The sequence below is a fragment of the Nelumbo lutea genome, chromosome 4, assembly GCF_056320005.1.
Source record: "Nelumbo lutea isolate HS-2025 chromosome 4, American lotus-T2T, whole genome shotgun sequence".
Classification (NCBI taxonomy): domain Eukaryota; kingdom Viridiplantae; phylum Streptophyta; class Magnoliopsida; order Proteales; family Nelumbonaceae; genus Nelumbo; species Nelumbo lutea.
This window is the reverse complement of record NC_142687.1, coordinates 2,501,726-2,522,686: the sequence shown is the minus strand read 5'-3', so window position 1 is coordinate 2,522,686 and position 20,961 is coordinate 2,501,726. Positions and strand designations below refer to the sequence as shown.

General features: G+C 39.3%; 2 protein-coding genes across 3 annotated transcripts in view; both read right to left on the bottom strand.

Annotated features, from left to right (window-relative positions):
* The window catches only part of LOC148853366 (putative alpha-mannosidase At5g13980), a 33,017-nt gene extending 32,245 nt beyond the window's left edge, over nucleotides 1-772 (bottom strand). For both annotated transcript variants that reach the window (XM_088941312.1, XM_088941313.1), the window contains exons 1-3: nucleotides 566-772; nucleotides 251-481; nucleotides 53-136 (exon numbers count right to left, since the gene is read on the bottom strand). In XM_088941312.1, coding sequence (XP_088797438.1) covers nucleotides 53-136; nucleotides 251-448 — 282 coding nt within the window. In that variant the 5' untranslated portion in view covers nucleotides 449-481; nucleotides 566-772. The remainder of the gene's footprint in view (nucleotides 1-52; nucleotides 137-250; nucleotides 482-565) is intronic.
* A 2,750-nt stretch (nucleotides 773-3,522) lies between these two features.
* LOC148853365 (alpha-mannosidase At3g26720-like) overlaps nucleotides 3,523-20,961 on the bottom strand; it is a 60,471-nt gene continuing 43,032 nt past the window's right edge. Inside the window, exons 18-29 of the mRNA XM_088941314.1 lie at nucleotides 16,947-17,006; nucleotides 16,757-16,828; nucleotides 8,436-8,483; nucleotides 8,186-8,305; nucleotides 7,826-7,891; nucleotides 7,127-7,239; nucleotides 6,896-6,980; nucleotides 5,828-5,938; nucleotides 5,638-5,733; nucleotides 5,235-5,282; nucleotides 3,999-4,067; nucleotides 3,523-3,907 (exon numbers count right to left, since the gene is read on the bottom strand). Of these exons, the coding sequence (XP_088797440.1) occupies nucleotides 3,683-3,907; nucleotides 3,999-4,067; nucleotides 5,235-5,282; nucleotides 5,638-5,733; nucleotides 5,828-5,938; nucleotides 6,896-6,980; nucleotides 7,127-7,239; nucleotides 7,826-7,891; nucleotides 8,186-8,305; nucleotides 8,436-8,483; nucleotides 16,757-16,828; nucleotides 16,947-17,006 (1,113 nt within the window). The 3' untranslated portion in view covers nucleotides 3,523-3,682. The remainder of the gene's footprint in view (nucleotides 3,908-3,998; nucleotides 4,068-5,234; nucleotides 5,283-5,637; nucleotides 5,734-5,827; nucleotides 5,939-6,895; nucleotides 6,981-7,126; nucleotides 7,240-7,825; nucleotides 7,892-8,185; nucleotides 8,306-8,435; nucleotides 8,484-16,756; nucleotides 16,829-16,946; nucleotides 17,007-20,961) is intronic.

Sequence of the window (20,961 nt, the reverse complement as noted above, 5' to 3'; positions counted from 1 at the left end):
ATGACAATCAAAACTAACTTTTAATTCACTATCGAAAAAAAGATATTCTTGCCTGTTCAACATAAATGAATTTCCGATTCTTGTCGGCCAGTAAAGCTGGAATTAGGGAATCCAATACATTCTGAACGCATGCCACCTACAAAATAAATTGAAAGAAGCAACATTTTATGTTTTAATGTCAGTTTTAACTGACAGCAAATAAGAGACGGGACGGGAGAACATGAAATGCCAAGAAATATGAACGAGAGACCTGAATGGAATTGTTAGAACCAACGTAGTACTGATCGACTGTCTTCAACCATCCGACGTCATCATGCGTGTGCGGTACCAAATGGACATTAATTTTTCCAGGAACTATCCTCTGAGATGTGTTGTAAGCGATGTACTCAGAATCCGCGCAGAGAAAACCCGCGAAGACAGACAGAAAAAACAGCACTCCGATCGCCATGAAAATTCCAATCCGAGCATTCAAGCTCCGAGACTATAAACAAAAGCAGAGCAGTTGGAAGGATGAGATGAAAGCGGAAACAGCGACGAAGAAGCCAAAATTGTGTTCGTCTCCTACCGCTTTGTTTGCTCTGGATCAAAATGAAATCAAAAGTCGCTTCCAGTGTGGGTCCAATATATGCTTGGGTTCTACAAATGTCGAAATGATTTCAGATAAGGTTTAGTTTACCTTTCCTGAAAGGCAAAGGAAAGGAAACTTTAAATCAAGTGGGCGAGCCTTTTTGATGGTGGCGAACGGACTCGTCTTCCATCCCGAGTCTGCCCTGGTGATTGATACCTGATAGATGCTTTTATTTTAGTAGAAATATACTGTTTATTAAAAATTATACTGTACTCCACCTCACAATTCTAAATCTCACTTATAACACCAATACCCACCCGTCCGTATATGGGCATGGCACTATTGGAGTGGACTGATCAATAAAAATCCATTTTTATTTTAGCTTATTATTTTATTATCAATTATTACTGGTACAGGCTACGACTTACGAGTGTACATAGTTCAGAGTACAGCCTAGAGAGAGAGAGAGAGAGAGAGGGCTACAAGTGCTGTGAAATTGACGTAAGAAAAATTCTGTGAAGAAATCTGAATTCAAATTAAACAAAAATGATTCAAGATTTTGGACATTGGTTTGTATCATTTTGGAATCGCACAAAGGATAGGCCTAATAGTTAATCAAGAAACAACATTATGAGCCTGGTCTCTCAAACCCTTTTTATTGGAATTTGGATTTCCAATAAAAACTTGCCACAACTCTGTATAAGGAAACATCTCCAATGAATGAAAACATGCACATACAGAAAATGTTGAAAATGTTCGAGCCTTCCTGAGCATACTAAACCCTGCTTATCCCTCCTATGGGGAAAAGTTATTTGATCCATGGTTTTCAAAACCAGATCGGACCAGACGGTTAGACCAAAAAAATCAGAAACCAATCAGGTGACTGGTTCCGTTTTACCCTAGAACCGTTATTTCCTCCAAAACTGTTGATTTGGTCTATAAATCACTGACCCGAGCGATCAAACCATATATAAGTTTGAACGGTTTTTATTTTTTTGTCAAAATGGGCCGTCCATTCAGTTCGAACGATTGGATTGTTCGACCTGAAAACTAGACCCCTGACTGGTTCATTGTCCGGGTCGGTTTTAAAAACCTTGATTTGATCACATTTTGATAATTAATGTGCGTGGCACAATGTGGGTTGCTGAAGCTACTTCTTCAATGCAATATCATTTCCCTCATTAAGATTAATTCCAGATCAATGCGAGCCTCCCAGAGCACACTAAACCCTGATTATCCCTCCCACAGGGAAAAGTTATTTGATCCATGGTTTTCAAAACCGAAGTGGACCAGATGGTTGGACCAAAAAAATCGGGACCAGTCAGGTGACCGGTTCAATTTTACCCCAGAACCGTTATTTCTCCCAAAACTGTTGATTTGGTCTGCAAACCACTGACCCGGATGATCAAACCGTTTACCAGTTTGAGCGGTTTTTATTTATTTATTATTTTTATTTTTATTTTTTTGGTCAAAACAGGCCATCCATTCGGTTCGAACAGTAGGACTGTTCGACCCAGGAACTGGACCCTGACTGGTTCGACCCGGGAACTAAATCGAATTCGACTGACTCTAGCAGTTGACCCAAGTCCGGATTTTGAGCCGATCTGATTGTGGGCTAAGGCTTGTACCGCGTTTTTGCTGTACCATATCACACGGTTGACCGGAACTCCTGTATATGGTGCGCCGAGGACAATGGAATGGAACCTCATTGGAAGGAAATGTGGTGCGCTTCATAGGTCACATCATCACATGTATACGACTCTTCCCACGTGAAGACCACAACTTTTAACTGGCGACGTGTATCTAATTATCTAAAATTCTAAATGTTCCACCCATAACGGTATGCCTGTATCGTGGCAACAGTGCATTAATTCAGAGTCCAGACCATCCGTTGTCCACTTTTATCTGTGAGTTGTGATTGTTCAGTTCGAATCAAGGTATGCGCGTATCATGGATCTTTTCTCCCCTACCAAAAGATATATACACAGGCTGAGTTGAGTGGAGTCGAGATTACCTCTTCGCTCATGTAATTGTGTTGGCCAGTTTTCAATCGGAGAACAAATGACTTGCCAAGTGGATGAATCTCTCCGATCTGCATACAAGCACAGTAGACGGTAGCGCAGGCCAAATGGAAATGGGATCGTGAAAAAAAGCAGGTTAACCGTTGCATTACTGAAGGGAGGCAAAAGCTGCAACCTGCAAGGCCAATTCAAAGCACGTTGCAGCCGCACATCTCCTGTACTTGTATATTTTCATACATGGGAGACGTTCAATGCACGACTGCCAGTACTGCGAGGACCACTCCGTGGGGAGGAAATCCAGACTCTCAACAATGACTTGCTAAGCGCATAACAGAAACCTCCTCAATGAAGTGAAACCAACATTTTCATAGAAACATTGATCTCCACAGACGAGACGGGGTACAATATTACAAGATAGAAGGCAGAGTAGCGTTTGTCAATACAAAATAGAATGTATTGAAGGCCCTAGGATCTAACATCCATATTTCAAATATAATGGATTGCAAGGTGGACTCAGAAAGTCAGAAGCCAAGAAGAAGAAGAAGAAGAAGATTGATGGATTGCAAGCTTACCAGGAAAAAAAAAGACTCAGAAGCAAGAGTCAGCTTCTGAAATCCCCACATCAGAAAGTGAGAATAATCTAGGATCCAAAAAGAAGTTAGAAAAAAAAAAAAAAAAAAAGAAGATTGATGGGTCAATACCAGGGTACAATATTGGTTATACATGTGTGCGTGTATGTATGCAACACCTTTCAAGTTTTAACTAGAAGCGAACCATCATATCATAGCACTGGTCTTGATCAATCTTCTTATGCCATCAATATGCCTAAAAGAAATAACCGCAGTAGGAACCAGGAAGGGTGTATCTATTTACACTACATGCTAAAACAAGTGTACCAGAAAAGGAAATAACAGTAATTCTTGTACCCCTATATGATTAATGTGGGCTGTTTTATTTAGGCATTAACTTACCAACATTTGATAGCCAATTCATCATAATGCAGAAAGTTACTACAGCCACTATAAAGAAGAGGATTTCACGCAAATAGACAAGTTTTGAATACACAAGCTTCTGGGTTAGGTAAAGAAGCCTATCACCCATCAACCGTATTGACCAAGAATATGTATTTGAAATTGATAATGAAGGTGCGGATTTCCATGGGGCCCAGCTCCACCACCAACCTCACAGGATCAACGGGTCCTCCCCTCAACACCTTTGCTTCTTCCTGGGGAGCATCTACTTTCCAAACTAACTTCTTCTTTTCCATCTCAGCTCTTTCTTGGTTAGAAGATAAGCTCATCTCTGTTATTTTGCTGATCTGAAGAAAATAAAACGGAACTCTATGAGAATGACTTTAGATGGTCACTGGTGACAAGACAAATTCAATGTCATGTACTGGTTGCATCTACCTTCTTGTCTGCAAACAACTTTTTCAGTTCCACCCTTGCCATTACTGAAAGATCCTTGTCCTCTCCAATCTTGGACAGATCATTACACCCAACAGAAATATGTTTAGAATACTACAGTTATAAAGTAAACCTAGAGCACTAAAAGAAAACCAACAAAATTTGGTGATTTTGTTGGGTAATCTAGGGGAAGTTGGAGTTGTTAAGACTGTTTCCCGTCTTAAAACATAAGTTTTCTTTAGCTTAGAATTTGTCAAAATCCATGGACTGCCAATACTATGAATCACCTTCACTAATAAATAAATACCTTCCCTTTGCAAAAAAGAAATTAAAAGATAAACATGAGTTTCTTTATTTTAATGAAAATTATTGAGATCTAGTATGGAAAATTTCTAGAAACTGAAATCAAACAAATAGATGCAATTCGGGCAATCAAGCTGATGAATTCGAAAATGGCTGAAACCCAGATTTTCCATGGAAATCTGGAATTCATATCAAAACAATCAAATTTAGAAAGAACCCATCCCAAATGGAGACGAGAACAGAAAACAAGCAGATATTGGTGTTTCTTCATGGTTGGCACTATAACCTACAGACACTGGTATATGAATCTAGCCCCAACTTACATTATATATGCTCTTTCAACTAAGAACAAATAATTTTGGTTGCTTTTTTTTCCTTAACTTGAATTGAACAGCTCAGCCTCCTCTCCAAAAAAAGAAAAGAAAAAAGAAAACGAAACAAATAAAAAGAAAAGCCATTTGTAATGTAACAAAAAGATCTTTGTGAAGTAAATCATGTCCATTGCATCGAATTTGCAAAGAGATTAGCTCTGTCATCATGCTATGCAGCTATAGCTCACAAAGAGTTCAAGGAGACAATGATATCTGATTTTTATTCCAAGTAGATAGAGTTAGCAAGGCACTAATAGCAGATCATGAATTCTTTACACTGATTTCATGATGTACTTATGTTTAAATGGCTGGTGTAAGGAGGCCATCTCAGCCTCCTATCTTTAACACACTTTCCGTTTTCAATATTAATAAAACACAGTTATCTTACCTATAAAGGAAAAAAGAAGAATATCATTTAAGCAATGGACTAAAATATGAATGCTTGGAAGCAGTTTTATTTGTATAGTTACCAAAAATAAAGAATGGTTGGTGAGATAAAGTTTATGTTTCATGTACAATGAGAATGCCATAGTTTCTAAAAGATGGGCAGAGAGAAATTTAATACCTCATATAGGTGGGCCAACCGAAGGAGAACATTTCCATCTTCAAGCTCCTGCAGAGTTTGGACAGGAAAAAAACAACTAGGTTAATGGGGAAAAGAGATACAATGGAGAATCATTAAATTTCTTAGAGCTTTATCTAAGTTTTCTTTCTCCAGACAATATCAAGGTTGGAGACATTGAAACATCTTGGGCTGACAAGAATGAAAATATGGATCCAAGTACAAGAGTGGCTACTTTGTGCAAGAATAGCCAGGTTAACATTGGGTGGTGACCCTTTATGTTTCACTATATAACATAGTGCCTGATGGTGGTGCAGGACTCGCATTAGCATTTCTTTCTTTACATACTAAAATATTAGATTTTTTTTCTTGCAATTCAAGACAAGGGAAGGAGACAAAGACATACTTGAAGAGTAATTATTGCAACATTATCAGGTAAACTGTAGGAAGGATCCATTGCAGAAAAAGTTGATACATGAGAACTTGTCCAGTTACCTGCATCCTGCAAAAAGCAACTGGTTGCTAAGCACCACCATCCCCACCAACACCCAAGCAGTGAAAATAAATCAACATCAAGGTATCAAGGTATCTTTTACCTGTTCTGTAAAGGCTAGAAGGAATGGAGAGTATATCTCTTGGCCAACTGAGCGCCGCCACTTAGAACCTTCTCCTAGAGGGTCAATTCTGAGATAAAATCTTCCTTGAACCTGAAGAAACGTACACAAATAATAAGAGGTAGATGCTGCAAGAAATTTTGATCTAGGACAAATCAAGGAATACAGAATTCTCCACAGATTTTAAAGAACCAGGTTTAGGAATTATTGGAATGATAATATAATAAGTTAACTAAGAATATATGGATCATTAAGCCAATTAAGAACTAAAACAGAAATGGTTAAAGAAATCACAAATGCAATAAATATCTCAACTATATGGGGTCAGCTATAAATATCCCAAATGCAATAAATATCCCAATTATTGGAGTTGATTTTGGATTGGTAGCAATAAATAATGAGATCTCATCATCATCATCATCCATGCCTTATCCCAACTATATGGGGTCAGCTATATGAATCCTGTTTCACCAATCCATTCTATTTAAATCCATATCAACTCTTGAATTATTAGTGCTTAAATCATTTCTTACTACTACCCATGTCCTTCTTGGTCTACCCCTGGTTCTTTTATCCCCTTTCACTTGTAACAAATCACTTCTTCTAACCAGAATGAGATAGGGGGCACTACAAAGATTTTGTGATTCAATGAAGTTTAAGTTTTTTCTCTGAGAATTTTCTCCATTTTCTTGTGGATTCAAGAGTTATATTTGACCAGAATGAGATAGTGATCTTGTTCTTTTATTTTTCATGCTTATCATCACATTACTAATCCAACAAAGTTCTTTTTCATCAGTCAGAGAAGTGAGAACAAAGTCATGAACAAGCTCTCTTTTTCATGCTTGTTAGAGTTTATTAGGATATGCTTACCATTAATCCTGAGCATTCATTTAGAAGTGAGAACAAAGTCATGAACAAGCTCACTTTTTCATGCCTATCATTACAATACTTATCCAATAAAGTTCTTTTTCATTGGTCAGAGAAGTGATAACAAAGTCATGAACAAGCTCTCTTTTTCATGCTTGTTAGAGTTTATTAGGATGTGCTTACCGTTAATCCTGTGCATTCATTTAGTACACACACTTTTTCATCTAATACCTCTCCAACACCTCGAGAATCATCATGAATTAACCTCCTATTCAACAAGGAGAAATTAAGATCACACAACTGATAACATATGATGCATGCAGAAATTGATCATTATGAATCTTATGCATTAGAACATAATACAATAATAATATGTTATCAAGAAGTTCAAGCATTGGAGATGGCAGAACAAACCTATGGAGCATCAGTTCTATTTGTCCATCAACTATGCTGGATCCTCCCACAGATCGGTCTACCAAAACTGATAGTTCTGTTTGGTTATCTTCTATATAAATTCCAAGATTAATCTGAAAGCAAAAGAAAAAAAGTTAGCTATGTGCGGATAAAGAGATAATGTTTACATAAACTTACAACAATTTTGCTAACAACTAATGGTAAACATCTTTCTCTCTCTCTCTCTTGATTTTTGAAATATCATCTGCTATCAGAGTGACAAAGAAAACTGATAACCATATGCACTAAATTTATCCACATGCCTATCATGTTTCATTTCAACATATTGACTGGTTATAACCGTGGGTACAAAGCATATATTCAGCGTATGGTACAAACATATAAATCATGTACCATATAAACATATTGCCTATCATGGTACCATATAAATCAGAGAATTTATATGGTACAAAGCATGCTTCATGGTACTGGCACCACAAAAACAATATAGGGCTATATTCACCCTAAATGTTGCACCCTAGACCATTATACACCTAGCTGAAAATCTTTTAAAAATGGGGTACAACCTTTATGGCATAAAAGTGCAACATTTACAACCTCAAATTTTGCATTACCCGTACTGTCAAAGTAGGCATACTGATAACTGTGCATCAATATGAAGGAAAATATGCAAATGTTCCACTTATAAAGGAAACATACTGGGTAATAATTTCCAGCAACAGGTTGATCCACTTGAAGTTCCCAGTCTGTCCTATAATCACGAATCTGCAAACCAAAATACATATTTAAATTTGATACAAATAAGAATGTAATCAATGTATATACATAAAATTAGGTAGTGTAATTCAAGCATCAATTTACTCCTTGACACACCTTAAACTAGAAGACTAATTTGTTTCCCATAGTATATTTCTCCTTTCAATAGAACTACATATAAGTGGTTCTAGAAATTAACTAATCAATATTTTCATCTTGCAACCAAATTGAAGAACTATGCCATAACCATAATCACTGGATAGAGGTAAAAGAGTACAAGATTTTGCAATGCTAACAACATACCCTTTTAATAAAGTCACGTCCATTAGAATCTGTATAAAATGTTTTGTTTGAATTCATGGTTGTTGTGATTTGAGTTGCAATCTCTTTCCCAATTCCATCATCGACAGGTATTGGTCCAACCTAAATTGAGAAGATTATAGTTGAATAGAGCTCAAATAACACCATTACCACAAAAAAGCAAGTGAATAACTTTGTCACAAATACCAATAAGTATATCCGTTATGGATCAGTTTACAAGAAAACAGCTTACAATGAATTCGACTTCAGCATGATCCCTTTCCTTGTAGACTCTGGTGGTCTGCATGTGCAACCACACTATATTATTGAAAAAAAAAACACAAGATTTCCAGGTTAAGAAAAAAATCTAAAAAAAAAAATAATTGCATTATTTATAAGAACAATAAAGTAGGTCATGACAATACCACACTACATAGAATCTCCATTCAATTGTCTAATATCTTACACTTGTTTCTGAGTATTTCACAAGGAGTTTCACCATGTTACCTGGATATGGCAAGAGCACAGCTAGACAAGGTATTGGATATGCTATTTGTTGAAATAATTTAGTTATTTGTGTTAGGGTCTGTTTGGCTAGTCAAAGCATTTTTTTTTATTTTCTGTTATTTCTGTTATTGTACTTACAGCAGGGGCACAAGAGTCTTTTCCCTTCTTATTTCTGCCGCCCTATATAATATAATAGAAGCTGGCGCCGCCAGCACTATTCCATTGCTCCAAACCTTTTCTTCTTCCTTTCTTCTTCTTTTCTCTTTTCTTCCCTTCTCTTCTCTACTTCCTCATATTTCAGTCGGATTTATTGCCAATATGGTATCAGAGCAAGGCTGTTGAATCTGGGCGACCAAGTCTTTCTCTTCAAGTTGCTGAATCTGGGCGGAACAGAGGACTGAATCTGGGCTGATCAAATCAGATCTGCAACTGGTACAACCCTAAAGTTTTCTTTCTTCTTTTATTTCTTTCCTTGGTCGTGTACCAAGTGGAGAACAAATGAATCCAAACCACTGAATGTCGGCAGACTTTTGTGAGGGTTATACCTTTTTTTTTATTTGTTGGATCGTGTGATCCTGTACCTGTGAAAAGGTGATTGTAGGTCATAGATGACCTGTTTTCTCTGCTCGTTAGTCTGATTTCATGTGTGTTAGGATCTCTCTTATTGATTAATGCTGTAGTAGAACTTACTGAAAAACCAGTAGGCTGGGACTGTTCTTCATGCAGATCTGAAAATTAGTCTCGTCATAGTTCTTCTTTGGAAATTGGTGCTGTTTTTTGTGCTCAAATTAAGTCCAGAACTGATGTGTGTGGAGCTTTTGTCGATATAAGGAGGGATCCTAAGTTGAGAGTTTAGATAAAAAAAACTTTGTGTTTACCATGTCATCTAAGAGTTCTGCTACTTCAGAGATTTCAGGGAGCCACAATGGAGTGAGTGGGGGAATGGATATGAATTTCCTCATGGCTGTTATTCCCTTTGATGGTCTGAACTACCTTTAGTGGTCTAGGGGAATAAAACTCTACATCACTGCTAGGGGGAAAATATGATACATCAATGGGAGAGTGAAGGAACCGAAGAGCGGAAGTGCTGAATATGATAGGTGGAACCAAGAGAATAGTATGGTGATGTCATGGTTCTTGGTTTCTATGCTGCCACAGGTAAGGAAGACTTTTATGTGGGCTGAAACTGCTTGTGAGATATGGGAACAAGCAAAGTCCACCTATTCAGAGCAGAGACACTATACCAAGATATACCAACTGCAAGCTGAATCCTCTACTTGCAAGCAAGGGGAGAGGAGTCTCTCGATGTACTATTCTGATTTGGCATCGATATGGAAAGAACTTGATCACTACCAGAATGTGAATTGGAAGTGTGATGAAGATGCAAAGGCGTATAAGTCACTTGTATCTCAGCAACGGGTCTTTGCCTTCCTCCTAGGGCTGAATCCTTCATATGAGTCCATCAGGGTGCAGATCTTGGGTAATAAAGACTTGCCATCAGTTCAGGAGGTGTATGCCTTAGTGTAGTTAGAAGAGAGTAGAAGAAGTGTGATGAATTGTGTAGAGGGAGAGTTAGTTGCCCTAGCTGTCCGGGGAAATTCAGATACAACTGTCGAAGGTGCTTTTAAGAAAGGTGGCTCTCAGAAGAGAGCAGATGATAAGAGTAAACTTTGGTGCACTCACTGCCAGAAGACAAGACACACTAGAGATATATGTTGGGATCTCCATGGAAAACCTAAATGGGCACAGGAATTGGGTAAGAAGTCAACACCTGATCAGGGCAAGAAACCAAGTCAACAAAATCAAAAAAAGTACAACTCAGCTAATATGGCATCTCCAAAGACTAGTCCATTGGTAACTCAGGAGAGGAATCCCAGTTCTGACCCTAAGGAAGAGATTATCAACTCCTTTCGTGACCATTTGGAATTGTATGATAGGACTCTCCGCCAGATAGATTCTGGTCCTACTCCCTCTACCTCTTTCGCATCTACATCAGGTAACGCTGCCATTGCCTTCCATGTGTCATCTCATACCACTGATTCTCCTTGGGTTATTGACTCTGGAGCCTCAAACCACATGACCGGTAAGTCAAATTTATTTCAGACATATAACCTTCTCTTTGGGAGAGATAAGGTGAGACTAGCTGATGGTTCTTTCTCTACCATAGCTGGCCAAGGTACCATACCTCTCCCACTTGGCCTTACCCTTTCTAATGTAATGCATGTTCCGAAATTACCTATAAATTTGTTGTCCATTAGTAGTATAACTCACTCCTTGAACTGTTCAGTCACTTTTTTTCCGTCTTCATGTGTGTTTCAGGATTTGGCCTCAGGGAAGACGATTGGTAGAGGAAGCATGGTGAATGGTCTCTACGTGTTGGAGAATAAAGTTGGTCTTGTGGCTATAGAGTCCATGAGTTTGTCCAATGAGAGTCGAGCCTATTTATGGCATATTCGTCTTGGTCATCTTTCTTTTGAGTCATTAAAAGTTATGTTCCCAAAGTTGTTTGAATCCTTGTCAGTGAGTCAGTTACAGTGTCAGACATGTCAATTGAGTAAACAGTGTAGAAGTTCTTTACCTTTGAGAAAAAAAAAGATCTGAATTTCCATTTCATATTGCTTATTCTGATGTTTGGGGCCCTGTTACTCTACCCACTGAGGCTGGATATGAGTACTTCATTACCTTGATTGATGATTACTCTAGATACACTTGGGCTTACCCTATGCGATCTAGAGATGAACTGCCAAAAATTGTGAAAGGCTTTTAACGCGTGGTGTTCACTCAGTTCCAAACGAACACCCCAACAAAACAGTGTTGCTAAATGAAAGAACCGTCACCTTCTCGAAGTAGCTCGTGGCTTATTAATTCATATGAATGTGCCAAAACGTTTTTGGATGGATGCAGTTTTGTGTGCTACATACATCATCAACCGTATGCCATTTCGGTTACTAGAGTATAAGGCCCCACACCAGCTTCTGTTTCCTACAGCTCCGTTGTCCACCATTCCGATGCGTGTTTTTGGGTGTCGTTGCTTTGTCCATAACTTGTCCCCTACTCGAGGTAAGCTTGATCCTTGGGTTATTCCTTGTGTTTTCCTTGGTTACCCTTTATCTCAAAAGGGGTATCATTGCTATGATCCTACCTCTCGCAAGTACTATGTTTCCATTGATGTATCCTTCTTTGAGAATCAACATTTCTTCTCGGTTTCTCCTCAGGGGGAGAGTAGGGTTGAGGAGAAACAGGCGGCTCAAACTCAACTACCTCCTTTACCCGATCCTCCTCCATTCCGTGTCTTTCGTCGTCGCCATAAAAGCCAATAGAGTTCAAGAGTCGTGGAACCTGACACTATGCAACCAACATCATCGGATTCGCCAGAGGCAGATCCTTCTCATCAGCCAGGTACACTTGCTCCTATTGATATGCCTGTTCCTCTCAATGTTGATTCTCCTATCATCAATGATCTTGATGTTCCTATTACTAAGAGAAAGGGTGTTAGATCTTGTACCACTAATCATCCTATCTCTAATTTTGTGTCCTATGATCACATTTCACCTTCATTCCGTGCATTCATCTCTTCTGTGGACAGTGTCCCCGTTCCTAAGAATGTGGCAGAAGCTTTATCTAAATCTGAATGGACAAATGCAATGCAGGAAGAAATTGATGCATTACACAAAAATGGCACTTGGGAGTTGGTGGATCTTCCTGAAGGGAAGGAACCAGTGGGTTGCAAGTGGGTGTTCACAATGAAACACAAGGCTGATGGAACTGTTGAAAGGTGTAAAGAGACTGGGCCGAATGGGCCCTAACATCCTCTCTTGTAATATCTTTTATTTTATTGTTGATGGGCCACACTTAATGGGCCTGTTATTTATTCTTGTTTTATTTTCTTTATGTAACTGCCAAGCTGGCCGCCCACTTAAGGGCATTCTTATCATCATATAATTTTTAGATCTTAAAAAAAGAGGGTTAGAGGAGAATCGAGAATTATTCGACTCCTTCTTCTCTTACCTCTTCTTTTGCCATCTTCTTCTCTTGTATAGCTGTTCAGACCTGCTTTTCTTCTAATCCCTAAATTTAATCTTGATACTTGAGGACTGATTTACATCTAAAGGTACAAGGCTAGACTGGTAGCAAGAGGTTTTACACAGGTATATGGAGTGGACTATGCAGAGACTTTTGCTCCAGTAGCCAAGATGAACTCTATCAGGATTCTTCTTTCATTGGCAGCAAATCTTGACTAGGAACTCCAATTGGACATCAAAAATGCTTTCTTGAATGGTGACTTGGAAGAGGAAGTGTACACGACCCAACCTCCAGGTTTTTGTGCCAAAGGCAGTGAACAAAAGGTGTGCAGGTTAAAGAAATCTTTATATGGGTTGAAACAATCACCTCGGGCTTGGTTTAGTAAGTTCCACTTAGCAGCTCAACAGATGGGGTTCAAACAATGCCAGTAAGATCACACTCTATTTGTGAAAAAAGGTGAAGGGAAAATTGCAGCTCTAATTGTGTATGTGGATAACATAGTGATCACAGGAGATTGGGAAGCTGAAATACGAAGACTAAAAAACTTCTTAGCCACTCAATTTGAGGTGAAAGATCTAGGTCCCTTACATTATTTCCTTGGAATTGAAGTTTCCCGCTCTCACAAGGGCATCTTTATTTCCCAACGGAAATATGTACTAGATCTACTAGAAGATATAGGCAAGTTGGGGGTAAAACCGATTGACTCACCAATTGAATCTAATCATCAGCTGGGAGACAGTCAGGAAGAGTTTTTGAAAGATGTGAAGATGTGAAGAAGTTCCAGAGACTCATAGGGAGACTCTTGTATTTGTCTATGACCAAGCCTGATATTGCTTATGCAGTGGGTGTCCTTAGTCAGTTCATGCACAATCCTAGGACAACTCACTTTGAAGCTGCAAGAAGTTTCCCGGAGCTGGTTTGTTGTTCCAGAACATGGAAACTTAAAGGTGGAAGTATATACTGATGTTGATTGGGCAAGAGCAGTTGATGACCGAAAGTCTACCAGTGGGTATTGTGCCTTTGTAGGAGGAAACCTGGTCACATGGAGAAGTCAAAAACAAAGTGTGGTGGCTAGATCTAGTGCTGAATCAGAATATAGAGCGATGTCTCATGGGGTTGCTGAAATCATGTAGATAAGAAATCTGTTAGGTGAACTGGGTTTTGCAGTGAGCAATCCTATGTCACTTTACTGTGACAATAAAGTTGCCATCAATATTGCTGCTAATCCAGTCCTGCATGATAGGACGGAACACATTGAAGTGGACAAGCATTTTATTAGAGAGAAACTTGTAGATGGAGAAGTGTGTACTCCATATGTCAGCTCAGAAGAACAACTTGTAGATATCTTCACCAAAGGTCTTCATCATGTGCGGCACAATGAATTGTGTGACAAGTTGGGCATGATTGACATCTATGCTCCAACTTGAGGGGGAGTGTTGAAATAATTTAGTTATTTGTGTTAGGGTCTGTTTGGCTAGTTAAAGCGTTTTTTTATTTTCTGTTATTTCTGTTATTGTAATCACTTACAACAGGGGCACAAGAGTCTTTTCCCTTCTTATTTCTCCCACCCTATATAATATAATAGAAGCTAGCGCCACCAGCACCGTTCCATTGCTCCAAACCTTTTCTTCTTCCTTTCTTTCTTCTTCTTTTCTCTCTTCTTCCTTTCTCTTCTCTACTTCCCCATATTTCAATCAGATTTATTGTCAAGACAATTAATACTAAAAATCAAATTATCCAACATGATACGGCACCCTTGTATGGGAATCTCTCCTCTCTTCTATTTTCTTTTATTATCCTCTTCTTTCTCACTCTTTCTTTCTTTCTTCCACACTTGCAGCAGGCTGAATACCATTTACAAGTATATTTAGGGATAAAAAAAGAAATAAAAGGTAAGGAAGATATCTCTTAACTGACATATTTACTGCTTTTCATTTATCTCCTCATTTTTTTAAATATATAATGTATTGAATTGATAAAAAAAACTAACATATACAATCAGCCCAGAAACCCCTGTACAATGAGAATCTGTACGAGGGAAAACCCAAGTGACCCAATTACGATAAAGCCAAACCAGCAAAAAAAATTACAGATTACTGACAAAAAGATGATCCCAATAAAAAAAAAAAGTGTCTGATTTTGAACAGAGAGTGAACCTCCTCTTTTGAACTCTGCCTCCCCTCAAAGATTCTGTTATTTCTTTCACACCACAGTCCCAAAAAACTGCTGTAGGAATGATGCTCCAGGCTACTCTACCAGCCTTATTTATCCCCCTTAACCACCAAACACTTTCAAGTCCCATCACCACACTGCCCAAAAGACCTTCCAACTTCAAGGTAGGAATAGAATGTTTTGCCTAGAAATGAGATTGGACAAATGGGAACCAATAATCAGCTAAATCAAAAGGTAATATTTGATGCGAAGGTGGTGAATTAATATGTATTTCATCTACCACCTGAAGGTAGCAAAGTGTACACTGCAGTTGGGGATGCCCACTGGAGGAGGGGGGGTTATGACCATTAGGCTGTAAAGGAAGTTGGATAGCAGAAGACTGGTCGCATGAAGGTTTTTGGCAAATTGGTGATTCAACTTCTGCAGAAGAAGGGATCAGTGGCATTTTTTGATGGGGGATTTATATGTGCTTGCTATTAGTGGTTGTTCTTGTTGTGAGCCCTTATTGCACTAACTCTGGAGTATGCATTTTGTGGGTTAGGGGATTTATTTTCTCATGTTGCTATTATTTCTCTTGTATAAGGTTTTGTAGCCTCTTTTTTTAGGCTTTTTCACTGTTTTTCTCATTCACTGATCTTCAATAAAACTTCTGTCATCAACAAATTCTTCTGCTTCCTCAGTTTTTAATGGTGTTCTTGGTCTTGTGTCTTTTTTTTCCCTGATGATAAGGTAAAAGAAAATCTCATTAATACAAAAATGATTGCTCTTGAGTCTTTAAGGCTGTTTGAGTCAGCTAAGTAGGGTTATTTTAGTATCTTCTCTCTTATTTATTAAATTGTGCTTTTTCTATTTTGTTTCACTTTGAGTTACATGTCTCATAATTAGGGGCATAATAGTCTTTGTATTCTTTGGCTAATCTATATATAGTTGAGGTCAGCTGGGGTGAGAATTCATTCTCTCCAGTTTAGAGTCTTTAGACAATTGTTTCTCTTCTTTCCCCTTCTCTTTCTCTCTTCTCCTCTTCTCTTTTTCTTTCTAACTGAACCATTAAAACAAAGGCCTTCATGCCTTGTACTTCCTTGTCTCTTTATTTTCTTCTTGTTGCCAATTATAGAAAAGAAACCTCCCATAATTATAGAAGAGAAAACTCCTGTTCCTAGGCAATGTTTCACTACAAGATAAAACTCTTAGTTAAAGAAATAAATTTCCATTGCAAATGACAAGAGTATGGTCATAAGTCATAACTCCCACAGATCAAGTTCAATTGCTTAGCTCCTAAGATCTTAGACCATAAAAACCTTTCTAAAGGCACTAGAACCAAGGAATTGATTTTTTTTTATAACATATAGGTTGCAACTAAATTGACAAACTGAGATTCATGGAAAACTGAATTTGTTTCAACACCTTGTACCTATCACAAAGTGCACATTTTCTGGAGTATTTTTCCATACGTCGGAAATGATCATTCACACCAAGGTATCTGCTCACTCTCCAGTCAAATTAATCACATCTCAATACTCATGAACGAAACCATGACACCTCAATGCTAATAACAAAGAAAAGTTAGAGTATGAACTCTTAGTTGATAGGCATGCAGTTTTGCTTATAGTTACTGTTTTACATTCTTTTTAATTGAATGCATCACTGTAATATTTCTGTTTCTTAATGATGAGACCTCTTCCCTATTTGCATAGAAGCAACTTTTTCTTTTACTGATTTTTTTCACTATAAGAAAATCATTCTAAATTTGTTTTAGGAACTACTTTTGATGTATTTTTAAAATTCTATATTAATTTTATCATCTTAATTTTGGTTCTGTAATCGAAGAAAGGCGTAGACGGTAAATAAACAACACTTAATACAGAAATGTACCTGATATATCCAAGGATTGATCTGTTGATGAACTTCATCCACAATTGGTCCCCGCAAGATAGTCAAAGGAGCCTAGAATAATCAACATAATTCTTCCTTTTGTTTCAGACACAAAAATTTGGCAAGTAATAAATTTTCAGCATGATCTTTTATTTGAACATCATTCATTAATATAAGCTGCATGATGTACCTGTCCTTCAGACGCTGATGAGAATGTGCCATTTGGTCGAAAGATATATGCACCAGAGGCCTAGAACAAGCAGCAAAAATGTTCATATCATTAACATTTAACAACATCTCACCTTAATCACTGTTTGAATAAGACTTGAAGGAGGTGATACAAGTCTTTGAGAAAATGACAAATCTGAAAGTTAACTTCAAATAAGACTTGTGTGGCAAGCATCATCATTGGAAGATGAAGAGGTATTTGAATGTGCAGCAATATTGGGTTATAAGGTATGTTAGTGGCCTATGAATTATTTGATTTACCTCTGGGGGCAACCCTAGAAGCGTGAATTTTTGGAACCCGGTAGTGGATAGATTCTCAAAAAGGCTTGCCTCCTGAAAAAGGAATTATCTCTCAATGGGTGGAAGAATTACCTTGATCAAATCAACTTTGGCCAAACTGCCAGTTACTTTCTTTCGATCTTTAGGATGCCTGCGGGGATCTGTATAAGGTTGGAGAAGCTAATGAGAGATTTTTTATGGGAACTGGGAGGGGAAAAGAGGGATCATAGGGTGAGTAGAAGTAAGGAGCTAGGGGGTCTAGGAATTGGGAACATTCAGAAGAGGAATACAGCCTTGTTAGGAAAGTAGTTATGGGGATTTCCGGTGGATCAAGACAAATTGTGGACAAAAGTGATTAAGAGCATACACAGGATGACCGCAGATGGCTGGGACGCAGGAATTTCAGCTAGAGCAACGGCAGCAACACCTTGGAAAGCCATCCATGCCATTCTTCCTTGTTTTCTACCCTTTGTCAGGTATAACTTGTGTTCTGGAAACATGGTAAGGTTTTGGGAACATGTGTGGGTGGGGGAGACATCACTTAAAGACCAATTCCCTTCCCCGTTCTCCCTTTCTAGGTACAAAAACTTAACTGCCTCATCTTTAGTTTCGTTTGTTGGTTCAGGACCTCAACTTAATTGGGATTTGGGTTTCAGATGAGGTCTCAGAGATTCTGAGATGGAGTTGGTGTGGTCCCTGGTTCAGGTACTTCAAAAGGTCTTCTTAGAACCGTCAGAGGGGGATTCCCAAATTTGGACCCTTTCCTCTTCTGGCTCTTTCAGTTGTGCCTCCTTTTTCAATGCCCTAGATCAACCCTCTCTTTCTCCTGCCATTCCCTTCCCTGGTTCTGGTCTTCTTAGAACCGTCAAAGGACTTCATCATTGAATGGGATGCGTCAAGCCAAGGAGTAGGTGCAGTCCTCATGCAAGAAGAAAGGCCACTAGTGTTTTTCAGCAAAGCAATGACAGCACAAAAATGGGCCAAGTCAGTATACAAACGTGAACTGATAGCAATTGTTCTCGTAGTTCAGAGGTGGCGACCCTACCTTCTAGGGAGGGAGGTTCATCATACGAACTGACCACCATAGCCTGAAATTTCTGTTGGAGCAGTCTGTACTATCCCCGGAACAGAAACGATGGATAGCCAAATTACTCGGCTATGATCATGTCATTAAATACAAGGCAGGGCACACTAACAAGGTAGCAGATGCGCTGTCACGCCAACCACAACTATTTCCATTACTTCTCACGGGCCCAACATGTTCCATCATGAGTCAGTTAAGGGAAGAAGCTGAAAGACACCCACAACTGAACAAGCTGCGTTCACAAGTCCAAGAGGACCCTACTAGCCACCCAGGGTACACAGTGGAGAATAACTTGCTGTTGTATGAACGTCGATTGGTGATACCACAGGATTCAGCCCATATTCAGCAGCTTCTTGAAGTGTTCCACTCATCACCAGCAAGAGGACACTCAGGGATTTTGCGCACTTACAAAAGACTAGCCACCCAATTCCACTGGAAAGGCATGCAGAATCCGGTCCAAAAATTCATAGCCGAATGCGTCATTTGCCAGAAAAATAAGGTTGATACCCAGTCTCCAGCAGGTATGCTACAACCACTCCCAATTCCTACACGTGTGGGCGGATATATCCATGGACTTCATAACGGGGCTTTCCCTTTCCTATGGCAAGTCCGTCATTCTCGTAGTTGTTGATAGATTCACCAAATACTGCAATTTTCTCCCTCTTTCCCACCCCTTTACAGCTTCGATGGTGGCTGAGATTTTTAATAAGGAGGTGGCACGACTGCATGGTACCCCTAACTCTATTGTCCCACACCGCAACCCAATTTTTATGAGTCGTTTCTGGGCAGAACTTTTTTGACTACAAGGAGTGAAACTCTTCAAATCTACCAGCTACCATCCTCAAACAGATGGGCAAACTGAGGTGGTCAACCAGAGTTTGGAAACCTATCTAAGGTGCTATGCAGGGGATAGGCCACATCAGTGGCTCAAGTGGCTTCATTGGGCAGAATGGTGGTACAATACCATGTGTCACAGTGCAGCAGGAATGACTCCTTTCCGGGCTCTATATGGACGGGACCCACCTCCCCTACTCCCATATGAGAAAGGGTTTACAGCAGTAGCAGCAATGGAAAACCAACTCCTCCAGCGTGATAGGTTGTTACAAGATCTCAAATCCCACCTCCGTCGAGCCCAACAATGGATTGCAGACTCTTACAACAGAAAGCATAGCCCTGTCCAGCACCAGATTGGGGAGCAAGTCTTCCTTAAACTACAACCATACGAGCAAGTTTCAGTAGTAGGCCACAGGTGGAACAAACTGAGCCCAAGGTACTTCGGCCCATTTCGGATTGTGGAACGCATTGGGTCTGTGGCATACAGGCTTGACCTTCCAGCAACATCAAAATTGCACCCTGTATTTCATGTATCTCTATTAAAGAAATGGCCAAAAACAGGAGCAATAACAATAACCACCCTCCCATCATTCTCGGAAGATGGCCAAGTTCAAACTAAGCCCACCCAGATACCAGATTTCAGGTGGATACGCAAAGGGAATCACATCGAACCAGAGGCATTGGTGGTATGACCAGGTCTCCCACTTGAAGATGCAACTTGGGAACCTTACTTGGACTTACAGAATATATTTCCACATCTTGACCTTGAGGGCAAGGTCGCTTTCAAGGGAGGAGGGACTGTTGAGACACAAATAAAGGGAATAGAGAGACAAGTGTACAAGAAAAGGCCACGTCAGCCTTTAAGTAATGTAACTGACAGCCAACCACTAGAACAAACTAAATAACAAACTGGGCAAGTGGAGAGGCTGATATAACAGAATTGTAACGAAAGTGTTATAAATAAGGAAACGAAGCCAGAAGAGGAATTATTGATTTTGGGAATTCAATCTCTCTCTCTCTCTCTCTCTCTCTCTCTCTCTCTCTCTCTCTCTCTCTCTTTATTTTTCTCTCTCTCTCTCTCTCATTCAGAAGGCAGGCTTCCTCGAAAAGCCCCTGAGTTAGGCAGTTACCTAACAGGAGCACTTTGCTGGGAAATAGCTTTGGAAAGAATTAATACTTGTGATCATCTTCAAAAAAAGAAGCCTTTTTGGTGCTTGTCCCCGCACTGGTGTACCCTTTGTAAAGCCACTAGTGAGTCTTGCTCTCATTTACTTACATCCTGCCCTTTTACTTCATCTATTTGGGAGCGGTTTATCTCTTTATTTGGTTGCAGGTGGACTCCCCCGTCAAGCATTCGAAGCCTCTTCATCTATCCAGTTGGAAGCTGGATCGAAAAGAGGAGAAAAATCTTGTGGAGGTGCACCAGGGCAGCGGTTTGTTGGACAATTTGGGAGGAAAGGAACCAAAGGATATTTGCTGAAAAAGAAAGAAAAAGGGACACAATTATAGAAGTGGTTACTTTGAGGGTAGCACAATGGGTAAAAACAATGAACCTATTTGATGTTGCTCCAATAGAGACCACTGTGAACAACTGGCAGGAAATAACAGTCTCGGCTCCAAGCAGAATCAATGTCCATCCTTTGTGGCACCCCTCGATGGAAGGTTTTATCAAACTCAACTTTGATGGGAGCGATGAAGGAAATCCAGGGCCATCAGGGGTTGGTGGTGTTTTCAGAACAGAGGCAGGTTCAGTGATAGCCCTTTTTTCAGGACCAATTGA